A 17,538-nucleotide genomic window follows, 5' to 3' on the forward strand; every position below is an offset into this window, starting at 1 on the left:
CTTATGTTGCTGTATTAGAATTTTATTTGCTATAGGGTAAAACAGATTTGCAAAATTCACAGTTAACTTAAAACAATAGTTTAAAACCTTTTATTCCTAGGCTTGACTGCCTTCAGGAAGAAAAGAACATCTGGTTATTTAAGGAACACAATATGTTCACATTTTCTATGACTTTTGTTTCTAATTGAGTTTTTAATTTTTCTTTATTTGAACAACTCTAGTTAGAACTGTTTTTTAATCGCTTTATATTTTTGTGATTGCCATCCCTATGTATCTATTTTCCATCTGAAAGCGTCTGCTTTGAAAAGTAACGGCACTTCTCATTGGTGGTGGTGCAGGAAAAAAACAGGAAACTGCCGGATAGTAAAAATACAGCAAACACCTACTCTAGGTGCTTTGGGCAAAATAATTGGTTTTGTACTCAGCATACTGTCCTTTTCACATCAGGGTAATGCTTTGCTTCTGAAAAACAGTGGAGTGCGTACGTTTGAACATTTCTATTAAGAAAATGAAAATTTGGAGACTGCTCTCCATAGCAGTTTTATATTAAAGACATGGAAATTAGCATTGTTTTAAGAAACCTCAACACGGTCCTTCTAGTATATAAACTAACCACTTCTGAAATGTTGCAAATGAAAATAAAGGGTTTATCACAGCACATTTTATAAGAATGGCTGCCAATTATCTACTGAGCATAATTCAAGCTGCTGATAACTGGTGTATGAAGCCCTACACAGTTTAAGAGCAAGGTATCTAAAAGATTGTCACATCACCTATACACCAAATTGATCACTGTGCTCTGCAGGAGAGGTGACCCTGCAGATCTTTTCAGAAGGTCTGTTCTGCACAATGTAATAATCAGGCCTTTAGCACAGCAGCACCAGCCTCCTATTACAAGTGCCATCTTTTAGGTGCTTGCTAAGGACTATCCTCTTTCAAAAAGTCTTTTAAGTGGAGATTCCAGTTGCTACCTGTATTCAAACTGAACTTTATTAGGTTTTAAAATTGTTTTATATGCAATTTTTGAAAACATTGTTTTTATGTATGCACATATTTTTAATTTTGTTTTTATATATGTATAATTGTTTAAATATGCTTTTATTGTAAAACCGCTTCAAGATGCCTCATTGGAAGCAATTCATAAATGAAATAAATACTAATAATATCAAAAAGAAAGACAAACTGTAAAAAGGAGAATTCTGAATGATTATTAGATTGTCAGGAAATAAATTTAAAACAATCAAATCAGGCATTTTACATCTATTGTACCTAAATAGCTCAAAAACTGCATGCAAGCAAATATTTACATAATTATACTTCGCATAAAGTTGACAGAGGCTTTATTCAGAATCTGATATTATAATATATATTTTTTGCAGAATTTGAGATCCCTTTTTCCATTCTAGGGCTCATATCGCTTATACTCATGAATACCCCAAGATCGACCAATCAGAGCCAGGTGCAAAAGAAACACTGTTAGAGGAAACGATGCCTCTGAACTCATTCTAAACTACGGTATTTGTTTTCAGTACCAGAACTGAGCTAAGCTTGCAGTCCTTTCACAAAAAAGTCAATTTCTGGTTATCCCAAGCTTTCTTCGTGTCAGTAGCCTGAAAAGGCATTTTGTTGCTGCTTTGTTAACAACAATTGGACGCCAAAAAAACTCTGGTCCATCTACTGCAAATCACCCAAAGATCAAACAGTAACCCATCCCTCCTCTCCACAATTTGAATGAGGAAAGAAGGGAAATTTACAGGTAATCCCAAAGTGAGCAAATTATTCCAGTGAAATGGAAGAAGTCATGCAAATGTACATAATTTATTATTGTTGCACATTTGTTTGGGAAAGAAGAAAGGAAGATGATGGTCACTTGCAGGAGAAGCAGGTGTGCAAAGGCAGAAAATAAGGTTTGGCAGGAGCAGTATTATAGCAGTCATTTGTGCTTAGTAAAACATGTGTAAAGGTAAAGGTAAAGGTACCCCTGCCCGTACGGGCCAGTCGTGTCCGACTCTGGGGTTGCGCGCCCATCTCGCTTGATAGGCCGGGGGCCAGTGCTGTCCGAAGACACTTCCGGGTCACGTGGCCAGCGTGACAAGCTGCATCTGGCGAGCCAGCGCAGCACACGGAAACGCCGTTTACCTTCCCACTAGTAAGCGGTCCCTATTTATCTACTTGCACCCGGGGGTGCTTTCGAACTGCTAGGTTGGCAGGTGCTGGGACCGAGCAACGGGAACGCACCCTGCCGCGGGGATTCGAACCGCCGACCTGACGATCGGCAAGTCCTAGGCGCTGAGGTTTTACCCACAGCGCCACCCGCAAGAAAAATATTATGTTGCATTGCTGGGCTGGTTGGATCCTGGGTTGTACTGTAGGCTCCTTTCTGGTGGAATGAAGATGTTTTCTTAGAGATTGCTCTCTGCCAAAGTCCGTAAAGATACTACAAGGAATATGTGGAAGCTGGGATATTTAGTTCTTTGCATCCCTATGAGAAGTTGTCTGAGACTATACTAGGACTGCAATTCTATGCTCACCTAACTTAGAATAAGTCCCACTAAACACACTGCATGTTCATAGGCATAGGATTGCACCATAAAACTATTTCCCTCCCTTGGAAGTATAGTTTTGGCTCAGTTGTAATCGCTACAATAAACAAAATTCACTGAATAGTTCCCAAATATCTATTGGTTTTTGATGAAACCATTTTTTCACATATGAAACAATATCTATTTTTCACAAATAAAATGAAGCCAGCATCCACTACAACTGGAGGATGGTGTGATGGGACAGAGCTGGCCTCTTGACCTCCCAAGCAGCTGAGTCACTGCTGCTTAACAGGAGGAAGAGGGTTAAAGGGTTGTTGACATAGCAAAATGCAGAGCCAATCTAGTGCTCTTGCTGGTGTGCTTGCACCATGCTGACCTTCCCAGCACCTTTCCCTTCTCCTTCCTGGTAGGCAGCAGTAAGTCATCTACTGCGAAGTCATTTGAGCTCCATCATGCTGTCCATTAATGCCCACTACCCTGTACAGTGGTACCTCGGGTTACATACGCTTCAGGTTACAGACTCCGCTAATCCAGAAACAGTGCTTCAGGTTAAGAACTTTGCTTCAGGATGAGAACAGAAATCGTGCTCTGGTGGCGCAGCGGCAGAGGGAGGCCACATTAGCTAAAGTGGTGCTTCAGGTTAAGAACTGTGTCAGGTTAAGAACGGACCTCCGGAACGAATTAAGTACTTAACCAGAGGTACCACTGTACTGTTTTAAGAATTGGTCTCTCTTGTTCTTGCTTCAATTACAGGTGCCAATCCATGAAAATGTCTGCAACACCTGCATTTAACACTGAGTGAATAGTAAAAAATCTATTTCTGAGACTAACTGGGTGGAACTTATCAGAAAAGACTTTCCTCCCCTTGACCTTTGTCATAGGGCCCATACAAGGAAAATAGTATAATAAACACCTATTCCCCAGAATGTAGAGGCATAAAACCAATGAACATTTTTTTTTTTTTTGCTGTAAAGAGTGGCATCCTGTTTTTAAAGTGTATCATTTTAAACATTTTTCTGCTTTAGTGCCTATGTGCGCAGAATGTTCAGATTTATAAAAGACCAAAATGCTTTCAAGTATCATGGAGATGGTGGATTTTGCTTTTCGTCAGAAAGGAAATTTTATGTACAATAAAGAGTAGCGGTGTATGCAAGCAGTTCTATGCAAAACCAGAATTAAAAATGACGTTTTAAAAAAATCTACATGTTTAATGTAACAATTCTTGTAGAAAATAATCAGTAACCAAGAACAGTGTATAAAATTCCGATTCTGTTTTTATTAGTATAAATTCCCTGAATTACTTTTATATGCTTTTATGCTACTTTTATGCTACTTTTGTGTTGAATTTGTTTTAATAATATTTTTAACAGCTTTTACATTGTACACAGCTTAGAGATCCTTAAAATATTAAGCAGTTTATAAATGCTTTAAATAAATGAATGAATATCAATCAATGCTAATCAATGGATGATCAATGTGGACCTCTGGCTGGCCAGCTTAGATCCACCTGCAGGCAGAAAGAGGCTCTGAAGCCAGTTCATACAGGGGCACAGAATCAAGACTAGCTCAAAAGGAATTTTAGAAGAAAAGCACTTTGGGGGTTTAGGTGCTCATGGTGTTTTAGGACTGATGCTGATGTGACTCTATATGTGCTTGTTTTTGAGACCCTAAGACCTTGCCAGACTGAATTTTGTACATATCCAGATACAATAGAGGTACTGTGTGAGCTCTTGCAAAGTGAGCAGATGACCTGTTCTGGACAGGATCACTCTCCTCCAGAGTGATCAAGTTGGAAGTATTCATTGATCCTGGCTCACCATTTGAAACTCACATGCCTTCAGCTGCTAGGGGCACCCATGGCTAGCTCCAATCAGTTTGCCAGCTACAGCCCTTCCTGGACAGATATGGCTTTGCCGCAGTGACCCATCCCCTCATAACCTTTAGACTAGACTTCTGTAATTGGGGCTGCCCTCAAGGATGGTTCAGAAGCTGCAACTGTTGAAGAATGCTGGCGAGAACTTCTGCCTGGGCACATAATTACACCAATCCTTAAGGGTCTGCACTTGTTCCCTGTGTGCTGGCAGCTCCACAATGCTCCACAAAGTATGTGCATGAGAGGGCCTTTTCTGTGGTGGCTCCCAGGTTGTGGAATGCCCTTCCCTCTCATGTGCACCTGGCACAATCGTTGGATAAATTTTGTTTTACATTTGCCTTTGGGGGTAGAGCACGATCTCAGAGTTATCACTCCCTCTGCAGCACTGTTGCTAGTTTTGCTTGCTGTTTGATATGGGCTAATTTAGTGCTGTTATGCAGCACCTACTCTTTGCTTTAAGCTGTATGAAACCCACCATGAGACTGCAAGATGAAGGGTGGGCCATAACATCATATAAAGACACTAACTAACTAACTAACTAACTAACTAACTAACTTACTAACTAACTACTGCTTGGGGCAAGCCCTTGAATGTTAGCCCACAGGGAGTAAGAGATGGTAAAAGATTGCAAGCCTCCACAATCCTTGGCTGCTTTTGACAGCTTTGTTCATTCCGGAAAACCACAACGAGGCTTCTCCTGGCTGTTGGAGGCAAATATTCAGAACTGCAGGTAATGGAATCTTTGAATATCATATCTCAGGCCAAAAAGGCTTCCAACCAGGAGATATCCCAGAGTGACCTTCTGAGAAGATGAATTTGAGACTTTACATTGCCTCTTCCTTCTTTGAGACAACCCACCAAAGCTTGTATCTGGGCCCAGGTCTCACCACCTTTGCTGGGGTCTTTTTATTATTATTATTATTATTTTTATTATTATTATTATTATTATTATTATTAATTGAACTTATATACTGCTCTGTACCTGGAGGTCTCAGGGCGGTTCACATAAAAAGATCACAGTATATAAAATAAAAATAAAAGCAATAACCCAATAATACCTCCCCCCCAAAAGCCACATTTTAAAAGGGTATGGGGTTGATCAGGTCAACCAAAGGCCTGGTTAAAAAGGAACGTTTTTGCCTGGCACTTAAGAGGTGTATAATGAAGGCGCCAGGCAAACTTCCCTGGGGAGAGCATTCCACAGACAGGGTGCCACTGCAGAGAAGGCCTGTTCTCGTGTTGCCACCCTCTGGACCTCTTTATTAACATTAGAACACAACACCTACAATGAAAATACTAAAACCAGTTTGGGACCTTAAATAAGATGGGTTGGATCCAAAGGGTTCCCCTCATATATCCTTGTCGAATGTAATGCAAGAGGGGCTATGCTTGGTAGCATGTGAAAACATTGCCACTTGAGATTACATTTCAAAATGCTGGAGATACAGTGTGAGGCATATGACCTCAGATTTTAAAAGAAAAAAGGGTGGGATTTGCTGGGCATTCATTCTGAATGGCCCTTAGTGAACAACTCAGAGCTATCACGTTGCCATCCAAAGCTAGAAGCTGACAACAAGGGCCTAGGTCAAAACAATGCTAGTTCTCTATGACTCTGAGCCTAGATACTTCTTTTTGAAATGACAATTTCCCCCCATTGTTAACTCTTCCCTCTCCTCATGCATTAAACAAGGACTGTAACGATGTTTTAAAAGCAGTTGGGATGTGCCACAAGTGCGAAGATTTCCAAGTGACTTACCTTTGGATCTCTGAGAAAAAGAGCTCTCAAGATCAATGAGTGGACATCTCCAATTGGAGGATAATGCATCAGAAGTCCCAAGCAGGTCTGATAATTACTTGATATCACTAAAAGTAATAGGAAATATGATAAGTTTTCCCCCCTCAGTTTAACATAAAAGTAATCACTCTAAGTACAATTTGTAGGGTTCTGGGAAAAATTATCGTCACCAAATAGTATACAGCTCCTCTCTCCCTTTAGTTAAAGATAGCCTCAAATGGTTGAGGTCTGATTTACAACTTTTGCTTTGTTTCCCAAATGTGTTAATCCTAAAATTAGCTTAAAGGTAAAGGACCCCTGACAGTTAAGTCCAGTCGTGAACGACTCTGGGGTTGTGGCGCTCATCTCGCTTTACTGGCCGAGGGAGCCGACGTTTGTCCGCAGACAGCTTCCAGGTCATGTGGCCAGCATGACTAAGCCGCTTCTGGCGAAACAAGAGCAGCACACGGAAACACAGTTTCCCATCCCACCGGAGCAGTACCTATTTATCTACTTGCACTTTGACGTGCTTTCGAACTGCTAGGTTGGCAGGAGCTGGGACCGAGCAACGGGAGCTCACCCTGTTGCGGGGATTCGAACTGCTGACCTTCCGATCAGCAAGCCCTAGGCTCTGTGGTTTAACCCACAGTACCACCCACGTCCCTTCTAAATTAGCTTAGAGAACCACTTATTGGCCCCTCTTAAAAGCTTGCTACATATTTTAATAGGATGTATTACATTTCCATTATCTAACCTCCGTCTAGTTAGCATACACTGTCCCTTTCTGGGTATGTGATGAACTTAATTATGGGTGAAATTAAATAAATCTTTTCTGCCAAGACTATGTAAACTACTTCATTTCTTTAGCACCATCTAAATCTTGGCAATCCATCTACTGGAGCTGTCAAAGGAGTGCCAATTATTTTTGAATTGTTCGCCTAAATTGCTAATAATAATAATAATAATAAATTTTAGATAGTGCAACTTTACAGTTTTGAGAACTTCAGTTTTAGAAATAACATCATTTTTATTAATTAAAAGCCTTTGTGAAAAATGTTCCTGCAACACAAGGCAAAAATCATTGATAAAAATAGAAATCCAAAATATATTGACTGCTTTATGGCCTTAGAGACTTACTAAACAGCATCCCTGCACCCGCTTCCATGTGAGTCAATCTCATATCCTTTGGTACCTTCCCATCTCTCCCTGAAGAGGTTTATGAGGAAAAGATTCAGAACTGGGCAAAATGAATAATTATAATCTGTGTAGGGAGCCACTTTATCATCTTCATTTCCGTTGCTGATCCGACAGCTTGTAATTTTATACATCTGCTTTCATTTGTAAAGCACTCACTTATCCTACTCATTTTTTATCTGTTCTGCCTGTTTCTTTTTCTTTCCTTTTGTTTTTCTTGTTCATGTTCAGATACCTGCTTTTCTCTCTTCTCTTTGAAGTTAGCATAATGAATGCAATACAATGGGCTCAGTCAAGAGTTCTTTCTGCCGAGTATAATAAATGAGACCACGCATTATATAGAACCAATGAAATCAAACGTAACACAGTATAAGGCAGTTGTGATAAGGATTCTTTATACTTTCTTAAAATAAATAAGAATGCTGGGAGTAGTTCATCCTAAATGGATTTTGTAAGACAACATCTGATGTATTTTCTTCAAACATACCTTTTAACACTCTAACTGAAGCCAGATTTTAGACTTTTTATTTGTTTCTTTTTTGGAAAAAAAGACTAAGTGTGATTTGATTCAATAATGAGCATTAAAATATTGATCGTAGGTATTTGCAATTATAAATTATAGGTAAATGCAACAAACAGAAGAAATGAAACTTCTCTATTATGTGACCAAAACCAACCTATTTTCTTAAACAGGGGGTGGCAAATGGGAGGTGAAAACTTTTTGGGGTCTTTTTTGTGATAGCTACTTTCCTTACATGTGTAAGACAAAAACAGACACTCCTTTATATAATACTTTGTTCTAGTTCTATTTCATCTTCAAGGTTGAAAAAAAAGAAACCCTTATGAATTCAAATTGGCGGAAACAGTATGTTGCAACATCAGTGAGGATAAGCTGATACATTTGGATACCAGAATCATTTCTCATTTATATCAGTTCTTTGAAATATATAGGCAAATACCTGAAAATATAGCTTTGGGGGGGGAATATTTCTACTACAAAGTTCTTTTTGAAAAAGAAATATCTAGCTCATAAGTGAGCAATTATATGTCTAGAAGGCTTAAAACATCCTAAGAATAGTAGTATTGGTGCGGAGCAAAATTAAAAATACAAACTTCTAACTCTAGATTAACTAATCTGGGAAGACTATGGTTTTAGAAACACGGCATATAGACATCATTTGCAATCTCCACAACCTATATAACTTTATTTTTTTAAAAAAATATTCAGATTAAGAGAATAATTAAATCACTTATAACTTACGTGCCAAAAGCATTAACAGTGTAAATTAAGGCACCCTTGGCTAACTCCTGCACCACAGCACACACTCTACAACAGAGGTAGCCAATGTGGGGCCCTCCAGATACTGTGGTCTATGACTCTCATAATCCTTGACCACTGGCCATGCTAGCTAGGGATAATGGGAGTTGTAGCCCACAACAACTAGAAGGCTCCACCGTGGCTAGTCCCATTTTACAGTTTCACCCATAGTAAAGGTAAAGGTAAAGGGACTCCTGACCATTAGGTCCAGTCGCAGACGACTCTGGGGTTGTGGCGCTCATCTTGCTTTACTGGCCGAGGGAGCCGGCGTATAGCTTCCGGATCATGTGGCCAGCATGACTAAGCCACTTCTGCCGAACCAGAGCAGCGCACGGAAACGCCATTTACCTTTCCGCCGGAGCGGTACCTATTTATCTACTTGCACTTTGACGTGCTTTCGAACTGCTAGGTTGGCAGGAGCAGGGACCGAGCAACGGGAGCTCACCCTGTCACGGGGATTCGAACCGCCGGCCTTCCGATCGGCAAGCCCTAGGCCCTGTGGTTTAACCCACAGTGCCATCCGCGTCCCATTGTTCACCCATAGTACTCGCTTACAAATTAGCCTCCATACACCCACACTTCCATTTGGTCTTTTAGTCATAATCCTTTTCCTCTGCAAGTTGAGAGGCACTATAGTGCAGGACTCTATGAGGCAGTGGCCATCTAGATGCACACTGCTTTCCTTATATGCTTTCACATTTGGGTTAGAGAGAGAGGGAGAGATGCAAGACTGGAACAAGGTGGGCATTGGTGCAAGTGTCTGTTTCATCATAAGGTGGCCTAAGCAAACAAGTGAAAGGAGAAAGCAGGTCCTTTATTTATTTATTTATAATACTTTTTATACTATCTCTCACATCAGTCTAGAAGTGGTGTATTAGATATGAAAAACCTACATCAATAAAAACTTAATACAGCATAATAAATAAAAGCAGGTGGCTAAACTGTTTCAGAAAAAAATACCTTAGAAAGACATATATTTTTATTCACATGGTAATATAAACTTGATATTCTTTTTCATTCATTAGGATTTGAATAGTTACTTAGGCTATAGGAAGGAGCTTGTGGAAGGTCATATTGCCTTATAGGACACTAGTAAAACAAATCTAAAAAGCTCTGTTGGGCTTACAGAACGACTTTTATGATACTTTGGGCCATGGGCTCTATTTACAGCCTGCTTGACTATTTACTTCCATGAAAGACTGCAGTAGTATTTTTTTTTAACCATTCCATTTATTCCATAGTTCTGGCAGTTTAAAAAAGCCACTTCCTATATTAGCTATTGCAAGTGATGTAAAAAAAAAAATTTAAGGGAACAACTCTCTTCACAAGAAACGGCTCAGTGAGGACTAATCAAGCTCAGTAGCTATGGAACATTAACTGATAATTGGAAAATAAAACCTGAAAGTAAGTGATGGCAGTGGGCCGGAATGGAGTATCCTGAAGGTGGGGATGGCTGGAACCCCTAACAGTTTCAGTGCTGTTAGAAGGTGAAGATACACAGCAACACTTTGTTGCAGGTTCCTCTTAGATGGGATGTATTGTTTTTGTACCAGTGGTACTATATTGAATGCTGATATTTATATATTTACACAATTCTTCTGAACTGCTTTGTGGTTCCTTACAGGGAATCAGATTGTAAATTCAAAAGTAATAAGGGTCTGGTCCAGCCTTTTGGGGGTCGTGTATCTACGTATGGAAGGAACTTCATAGGACACAGACACAAAAAAGACCAAAAGGTCCCTTGCAGACTGCAACTGCCTCACTTAGGGGTCTTTTTGCAGTCGCTGCCATATGCTACCCCAATGCACTGTTCCCCTTTACAATAGTGCTAAGGCCTTGTGCAGGAAAGCCTAGGGATGAACTGGAAGAGACGAGAAAAGAAAGAACACTTGATAATTTCAAAATTCTGGTGGTTGTAGAAAAATGGATTAGCAACAATTCAATGTCCTCTATATAAAAAAAGAACAAACAAACAAACTGGAAAAAACCCATTTTTAAATGGTTTCAGGAATTTCAGTCCAAATGCTTTTTTGGGGCCAACCTCAAGATCTTAGATCATTGGGAATGGAGCATTTGAGGCAACAGAGTCTATCAAAGAATCAAGTGTGAATAATTGTTTGCAAGATTTGGCTCTCAGGTAGTACCCACAGGTGTGCTGGAGACTTCTGCATGATTCCTGCAAGTCAGCTAACGCACACAAAATCTTTAAAAGCTTATTCACAAAGACTTCACAGACTTTTGCAGTTGGAATGTTACCAGATGCATACAAATTTGCCCTGGAAAGGTGGGCTGACTTTAAAATACAATCTACTGGAAGGCCTGGTTATTGATAACCATAATTTGCTTAATTTACCTTTTTGTGGTTCTGCACATCTCTCAACTAATTAGGATAAATTGGTGGTTTTATTACAAATTTATTTCATTTACTTTTTTACCTTCCCAAGTATTCTCTACTTCCTACTTGCTTAATAGAGATTTTGCTTTAGAGTAAATCTCCACATAGTTATCTATATGAAAATCAAAGTTTTGTTCTAAACATTCCCCTGAAGTTGTGTGTTAATTAAGTTTATGGGACTCTAATACACATCAAAAATAATTTAAGTGCTCATGTGACATAGTTAAAGGCAAAATAAAATAAAATGCAGAGAATTTTTGTAAAAAATTAATTTGGTTTTAATACATTTTCTCTTATTTTAGAAATCCATAAAATATGTCAGTAGTGAATGTATAGTTTTACTCAATACACTACATGTGACAGAAGGTGGAGCTCTATACTTACCTTGGCCACTTTGTTTCATGCAATGCCATCTACACTTCTGTGTTTTAAAAGAGGCATAGCAGGAGGAAGAACATCCCAAAAACCAAAATGTGTTTTTAAGTTGTTGCTTTCTTATATATTATGAACAACTTTAAACAACTTCCAATCAAAATGATTTTTTAATTTTTTTATTTCAATTAGAAATATATTGCATTATATAGGCTATATGTATAATGTAATGCATACTCACAGGCATCTCTAATGTATAGCAGCATGGCTAAGAAAACATAGTCAACTAGATTGAGAGTGATGCTGTCAGCAAATAAAGCATCCCAGATGACAAGAAGGTCCTGGAGGGGAAATTCTCTCCCAAATAGAAGCCTTACCCATCGCCTGCAAATAAAGTCAACAAAACATATCAAAAGTTGAACCAAAAAGATCAGGAATTAATAGTTTACAGGGAAATCCAACACACAGTAACTTATGATTAAAATTAATATAGATGTGTTTACGATGTTCTACATTATATCTTAACCTGGTTATAGAAGGAAGTGTGTGAAAGACTTAAAAAACTCTAGCTCTCTAATGTTGTTTAGCAGATCGGCTTTATTAGAAAAGCTTTGTCCCAGTTTACTTATCATTTCAGCTTTATAAGCAAATGAAAGAAGCAGCTGCAATAACAACTCCAAAAAAGTCCGCGGATGAGCTCAGCTGTAACAGGTTTCAGTGGAACTGAGCAGACTTCAATGGAGAGCACCTTCCTTCTGATTTAAAAGAACTTAAACGTCTGAACTGAACCCATAATCTTAAAATGGCATTAAGAGAAACCACTGGGCACTTAAGATTATAAATTTTACTTTAAGGATTTAGTTGCAACTGCCATCTGGTTAAACAACACTAGGTGCAAGATGGAGTAACTTTCAACGAGGGTTTATTTTGTTGTGTGCGTATTAGGAGTAATAAACACTTCATGAAGAATACAGAAAAAAGACAATAATGTGGAATTTTAAACGTATCTCACAGTAGCTTTCCTTTGGCTCCCTATGAATATCTACTTCTAAAATTTGAAGAGGTGCTACAATAGGGGAAGCAGGGGAAACATGGAGCAAAGCTAATTTTGCACAATTAATTCTAACAACATTATGTGCAAGGTGTTTTACCCAATAGTGGGAAATTACCCCTCAGTGACAAGCCTACAGGAAACTATTACCTTTCAGTGTCGCAAACATTACTCAGACTCTGCAGGAAGCCTATCGCTTTAAGTAGCACTTGTTCCTTCCCTTAACCCCCCCACCCCCCCACCTTTCACATTTCACAAACTGTTAGGAGTCATAACTCAGCAATGCTTGATGCATTTGAGCTGACATTATTCACAAACGACCTCATGCAATTCAGGACAGAGGATGGATAAAACTAATACACTTAAAGGCGAAAAATACACCATGGCATAATGGGATTTGTTATTAGTCTTTTATCAGAAATCTCCTTTTCTTCATTACCACTTCATTATGCAGTGTTAATCGTTTGTAAATGTAGGATTCTACTGCTCAAACCAAAATCAGCTTCCCCGCTTTCTTCTTCTATTCTGCTTTTAGAAATTCTCTTGGGAATATTAAGTCTTAGTCCCCAGAGGTATTCTGTTTTCACAGATGTATACAGCTGACGAACTGGACTGCTTTAGTAACCATAATGCTGCCATTAATGATCTGAACCTCTGTGTCTCAATGGGTGTAAGCAATTCACACAACTGAAAATGGATGTATACTAACTGCTATCTGTTCTTTTCCAGCAACATTTCCCTTGTAGCAGCCATAAACCAAGGACCCTATTGTCTCTGAACTATGTTAACCATATGGCTTGACTTCAGCAAGTTTGCCTTCATAAAAAGGGATGCTTTAAGGAATTAAGTTCTAAGTTGGAGTGTTTTCTTACTAATTAACACTCTTTTATTGCTCTTTCAAATATTTAGAGACAATCTAAGTTTCACTTAATGATACTGTTGGACAAGAGGAGCCCCTTTCTTTTCAGATGGCTGTCTATAGTTTAATTATAGCCCTGTCCTGTTAATTTCAGCCTCACATCTGCTACACCTGCAGACTACTATGCTCACAACGGTGTACCCTTTTATCACATTCGGTAACACAATAATCTGTATTTTACCACACCGACATAGCAATTGCAACCAACTGCAAATACAGAAGGGAGTTTTTAAAGCAATAATAAATATAAGAGTTACTACAATCTCTTTGCTGAAATGCATAGCCCCATGTTCTACACATGATTTCTATGTAATTAAACCATAATCCCCAAACAATCTGTAATTACTACCCACAGACAGTGGTTTAATAATGACCTGCAACACAGAGAAACAAATGCTTTGGAAACTTTAAACTACATGAGTGACATATTTTTAAAATCAAATTTAAACTTTAAAAGGAAATAATTTTTATTAAGAGTTACTGGGAACAACATCTTCCTGGAACCTCAGAGAGATGCTTCCCATCAGGGTAAACAGATAATACTGGACTCAAAGGACCAATGATTTGACTCAGTATAAGGAGCTAAACCTCTTCATAGGTTATTTTTTGGTGGTGGAGGGGGGAACCTAATAAGTCATGCATTGCCTTATCTGCGTAAACTATTTCTATTCTGACTGAGTATAACAAGCATTTCAGATACAGCTTGCTGTTTTCTGTACTACATCCATAATCTTTTTCAAGAATGGTCCCACAAAAAGCTGAAGGGTTGAGGTTTCAAAGGCAGAGACGACTGTCCTTTAGGGTCTTAGCCCTCCATAAAGGGGCATGTCTGGGAAATCAAGTGGGGCTGATGTCTTGACCTGAGATTCAAGGTATTCTGAACCTGCTCTTAACATGCCTTTCTCCCACAATACATCTCTCTCGTTCCCTTAAACATTTTAAGCCAACCACAACCCCTTCCACGTTACGCAATTCACTTTCCTTTGCAAATTTAATGGACTCTGCAAGGTAAGAACACACTGCTAACATAGGCAGTACAGTAACAGCAAAGAGATTCTGCACAACAAGTTCCCATCATCAGCTTCCATGTCATTCACAAGCACAGACTCTACACCAATTGTTGATCTTTTTGCATCTGGAAATGTCTACTACCAATATACTGTAGGTGAGGTCTTTCATGCTAGTGACACCAGATACCTGCTAAGCACACGTTCATTTTTTGCGGGGAGAGCAGGAAACAAACCTTTATCTAAAATGTTCTTCCAATTTGGACTGGGGTGCCCCTGAGCTTTGCTTTCCTCCCCACAAGGTAAACAACACTTGGGAGTGGGGAAAAGCAGCCAGCAGCCAGGAGGGAGAATACACATTCATTCAAATGTTGTTTAGTCTTCAGTGGAACCAGGCATACAATGTCCTTGTTTTTGTGATGCCCAACACTGGCTTGTTTCCATATTCTTCATTTATGTATGATCTAATCTATTTTTAATATTGACTTCCCCCCAACTCATCCCACGTGCACTTGTTACAGTTCAAAGTATCTATTCCAAAACGGGTAAATAATAATAATAATCTGTAAAAAACATCACCAGAAAAATAAAAATAGCATGCAATAGAGAAACCTTCACTTCCAACACTTACACAAAATAAATACATGAAATCACTAAGAACTCAAATTCTATTACAGAAAGCTAACTCATATGTACTGAGATAGATTAAAGGAGGATAGGTCTAACAATAGCTAATTAGACATGCTAGTTAAATGGAACCCCTTTCTTTGGGAGCAGTCTACACTTAAATGCCAGTTGATGGGGGGGGTGTGCCAAAAGCATGGGGAGAGTGGGCTTACTAGAAAAAGTGTGACTGGCCACTGTGGAAAACAGGGTGGTGAATGAGAGGTTTTATTTATTTATAATAAAATAAAAATGTGTATCCCACTCTTCCTCCCAAAGGAGCCCAGGACAGCAAACACATCAGTGATAAAACAATGCAATTCTTGGCCTGATCTAGCCGAGCTCTTATGTATATCACGTAAATAGTACAGATGGTTTATACTGCCTACAATTTAGGCTTCACGCACCCATATTTTGCCTTTCTCCCTCTCTTTTCCTCTCCAGTCCTCTTCCACTGCATTTGAACTGGTGTCATTGTTATATAAATGTTTAATAAGAATTTGTTTACAAGTTGAAATTAATGACCCAGAATGCCCAGTGGAAGGAACAGATTCATCAGCGATGCCAATTTGGAAATAAATTCTACTGCCATTCGCAGATCCCACTAACTAGCTTTGAAAGAATACAATGAAGCCGTATCTGTGGAATGTGGAGTGTGGGCAGAGGATGTCATGTGAAAGGTTGGCGCCGGGGAGAGTTTATGGAATGGATGAAATAACTGGGAGGAGTCTCCAGTGATTGGCACAGAAACAAGGAACTGTGTGAAATGATAGGATACGTGGAATGCCAATTGTTTTGTGAGAGAAAAATGTTATTGAGAGGAGGAACAAGAAACATGGGAAGCACAATTATTTCACCCATAGCTGACACCCTACATTTAACTCAATATCGCTTCCTGTTACTGTCCTCACCCATATACGCATAATATAGCCCTCCCACCCCGGCTGAGCTTCGTCCAACCTGACATGTGCTTCTACCTTACCATCACACATCCAACTCTCACTCCCCAAGCAACAGCATATACATACATACATTTTTGGCCATGCATATCCTCTAAAACTTGCTGATGAGTATGCAACACTTACCTCTCAGTTTTGCTACTGATTTTTTTAGTATGTTTTAGCTTTACTCTGATAGTCATATCTGGGCTTTACTGTGATGGTGGCTGAAATTTGTATATTGTCCATCTAAATATCCCAGGGTGGTTCACAACATTTATACATTCTTAAACATTTATACTGTGCTTTTCATTATACAATAAATTCAAAGTGACTTACATACAAATTTAAGACAAAGCTCCAAAGCCCAACACCTAAGAAACAAAACTGCACAAATCGTAAGTGATAAAACCATATTGGGGAGGGGGCATTCATATAACTAGTTTTAATTTATGGTTTGTTTTAGTATTACCATAAAGCACTTTAAGAGGTTGCCTGGACCCCATCCGAGAATCAACATCTGTGTATGTGTGTGTGTGTTTCAAATATACTCTCCATGCCTACCTGTCTTGCATTCTTTAACTGTTTATTTTGTAGCTGAAAATGCAGCATGCACCTATGCCGTTCCCCAGTATAAACCCCCAGCAGCTGTGTTCCAAAAAACATTTGATTACTGTAGTGCTGTCCATTTACACACATCACCCATTTTCAGTCTTCTTCTCCAAGAACAGCCCCACACTGTCTGGTTGTGTACCATAATACACTTTCAAACATGTCTGGTTGATGCCTACCTTCCTCGCCCCCTCAACCTTTATTTATCAGCTTTGTGATATCATAACTAACCATTTCCATGCTTTTTGGGGTCTTAACTCCTCTCATCAATCCCAGTTTTTCCAATAATTCTGATTTCCTATAAGCAGCACCAACTTCCACAGGTCCTTTTTTCGATCCATTGTGTACCGATTCCAAAATCTGGTTTTCTTTTACACCTGAGAACACACTCTTAAGAATTATCTAGCTGCAAACATCCTGCTCTCACTCAAATAATTAAAACATGCAATCTTACCTTGATACTGTAGCAGGTATGGAGAACAGATACATTAAAAATGGTGCAACTGTCTTGTTTTGGTAATCAAGCTTTTTTTCTAGTCTCCCACTCTAAACCCAATGTGCCTTTTCTTGATTCTCTCTTTTTAGTTTCCTTGTCCCATGTTTGCTATTATTTTCAACAGAAGCACCAAGAAGGGTGAGTTTAGTGGAGGGGAAAAACAAACCTTTCCATCACTCTTTCTTCAAGCTCTTCATAGGAATGGGTGTAAAAAGGTAAAGGTAAAGGGACCTCTGACCGTTAGGTCCAGTCGTGGCTGACTCTGGGGTTGCGACGCTCATCTCGCCTTATTGGCCAAAGGAGCTGGCGTACAGCTTCCTGGTCATGTGGCCAGCATGACTAAGCCGCTTCTGGCGAACCAGAGCAGTGCACGGAAACGCCAT

General features: G+C 39.2%; 1 protein-coding gene across 29 annotated transcripts in view; it reads right to left on the reverse strand.

Annotated features, from left to right (window-relative positions):
* The window catches only part of TBC1D5 (TBC1 domain family member 5), a 251,016-nt gene that overhangs the window by 51,595 nt on the left and 181,883 nt on the right, over positions 1-17,538 (reverse strand). For all 29 annotated transcript variants that reach the window (XM_083468057.1, XM_083468038.1, XM_083468052.1 and 26 more), the window contains 2 exons: positions 11,711-11,853; positions 6,173-6,279 (listed from right to left, as the gene is read on the reverse strand). In XM_083468057.1, coding sequence (XP_083324183.1) covers positions 6,173-6,279; positions 11,711-11,853 — 250 coding nt within the window. The remainder of the gene's footprint in view (positions 1-6,172; positions 6,280-11,710; positions 11,854-17,538) is intronic.

Source organism: Podarcis liolepis, assembly GCF_965112155.1.
Source record: "Podarcis liolepis genome assembly, chromosome: 12".
NCBI lineage: Eukaryota > Metazoa > Chordata > Lepidosauria > Squamata > Lacertidae > Podarcis > Podarcis liolepis.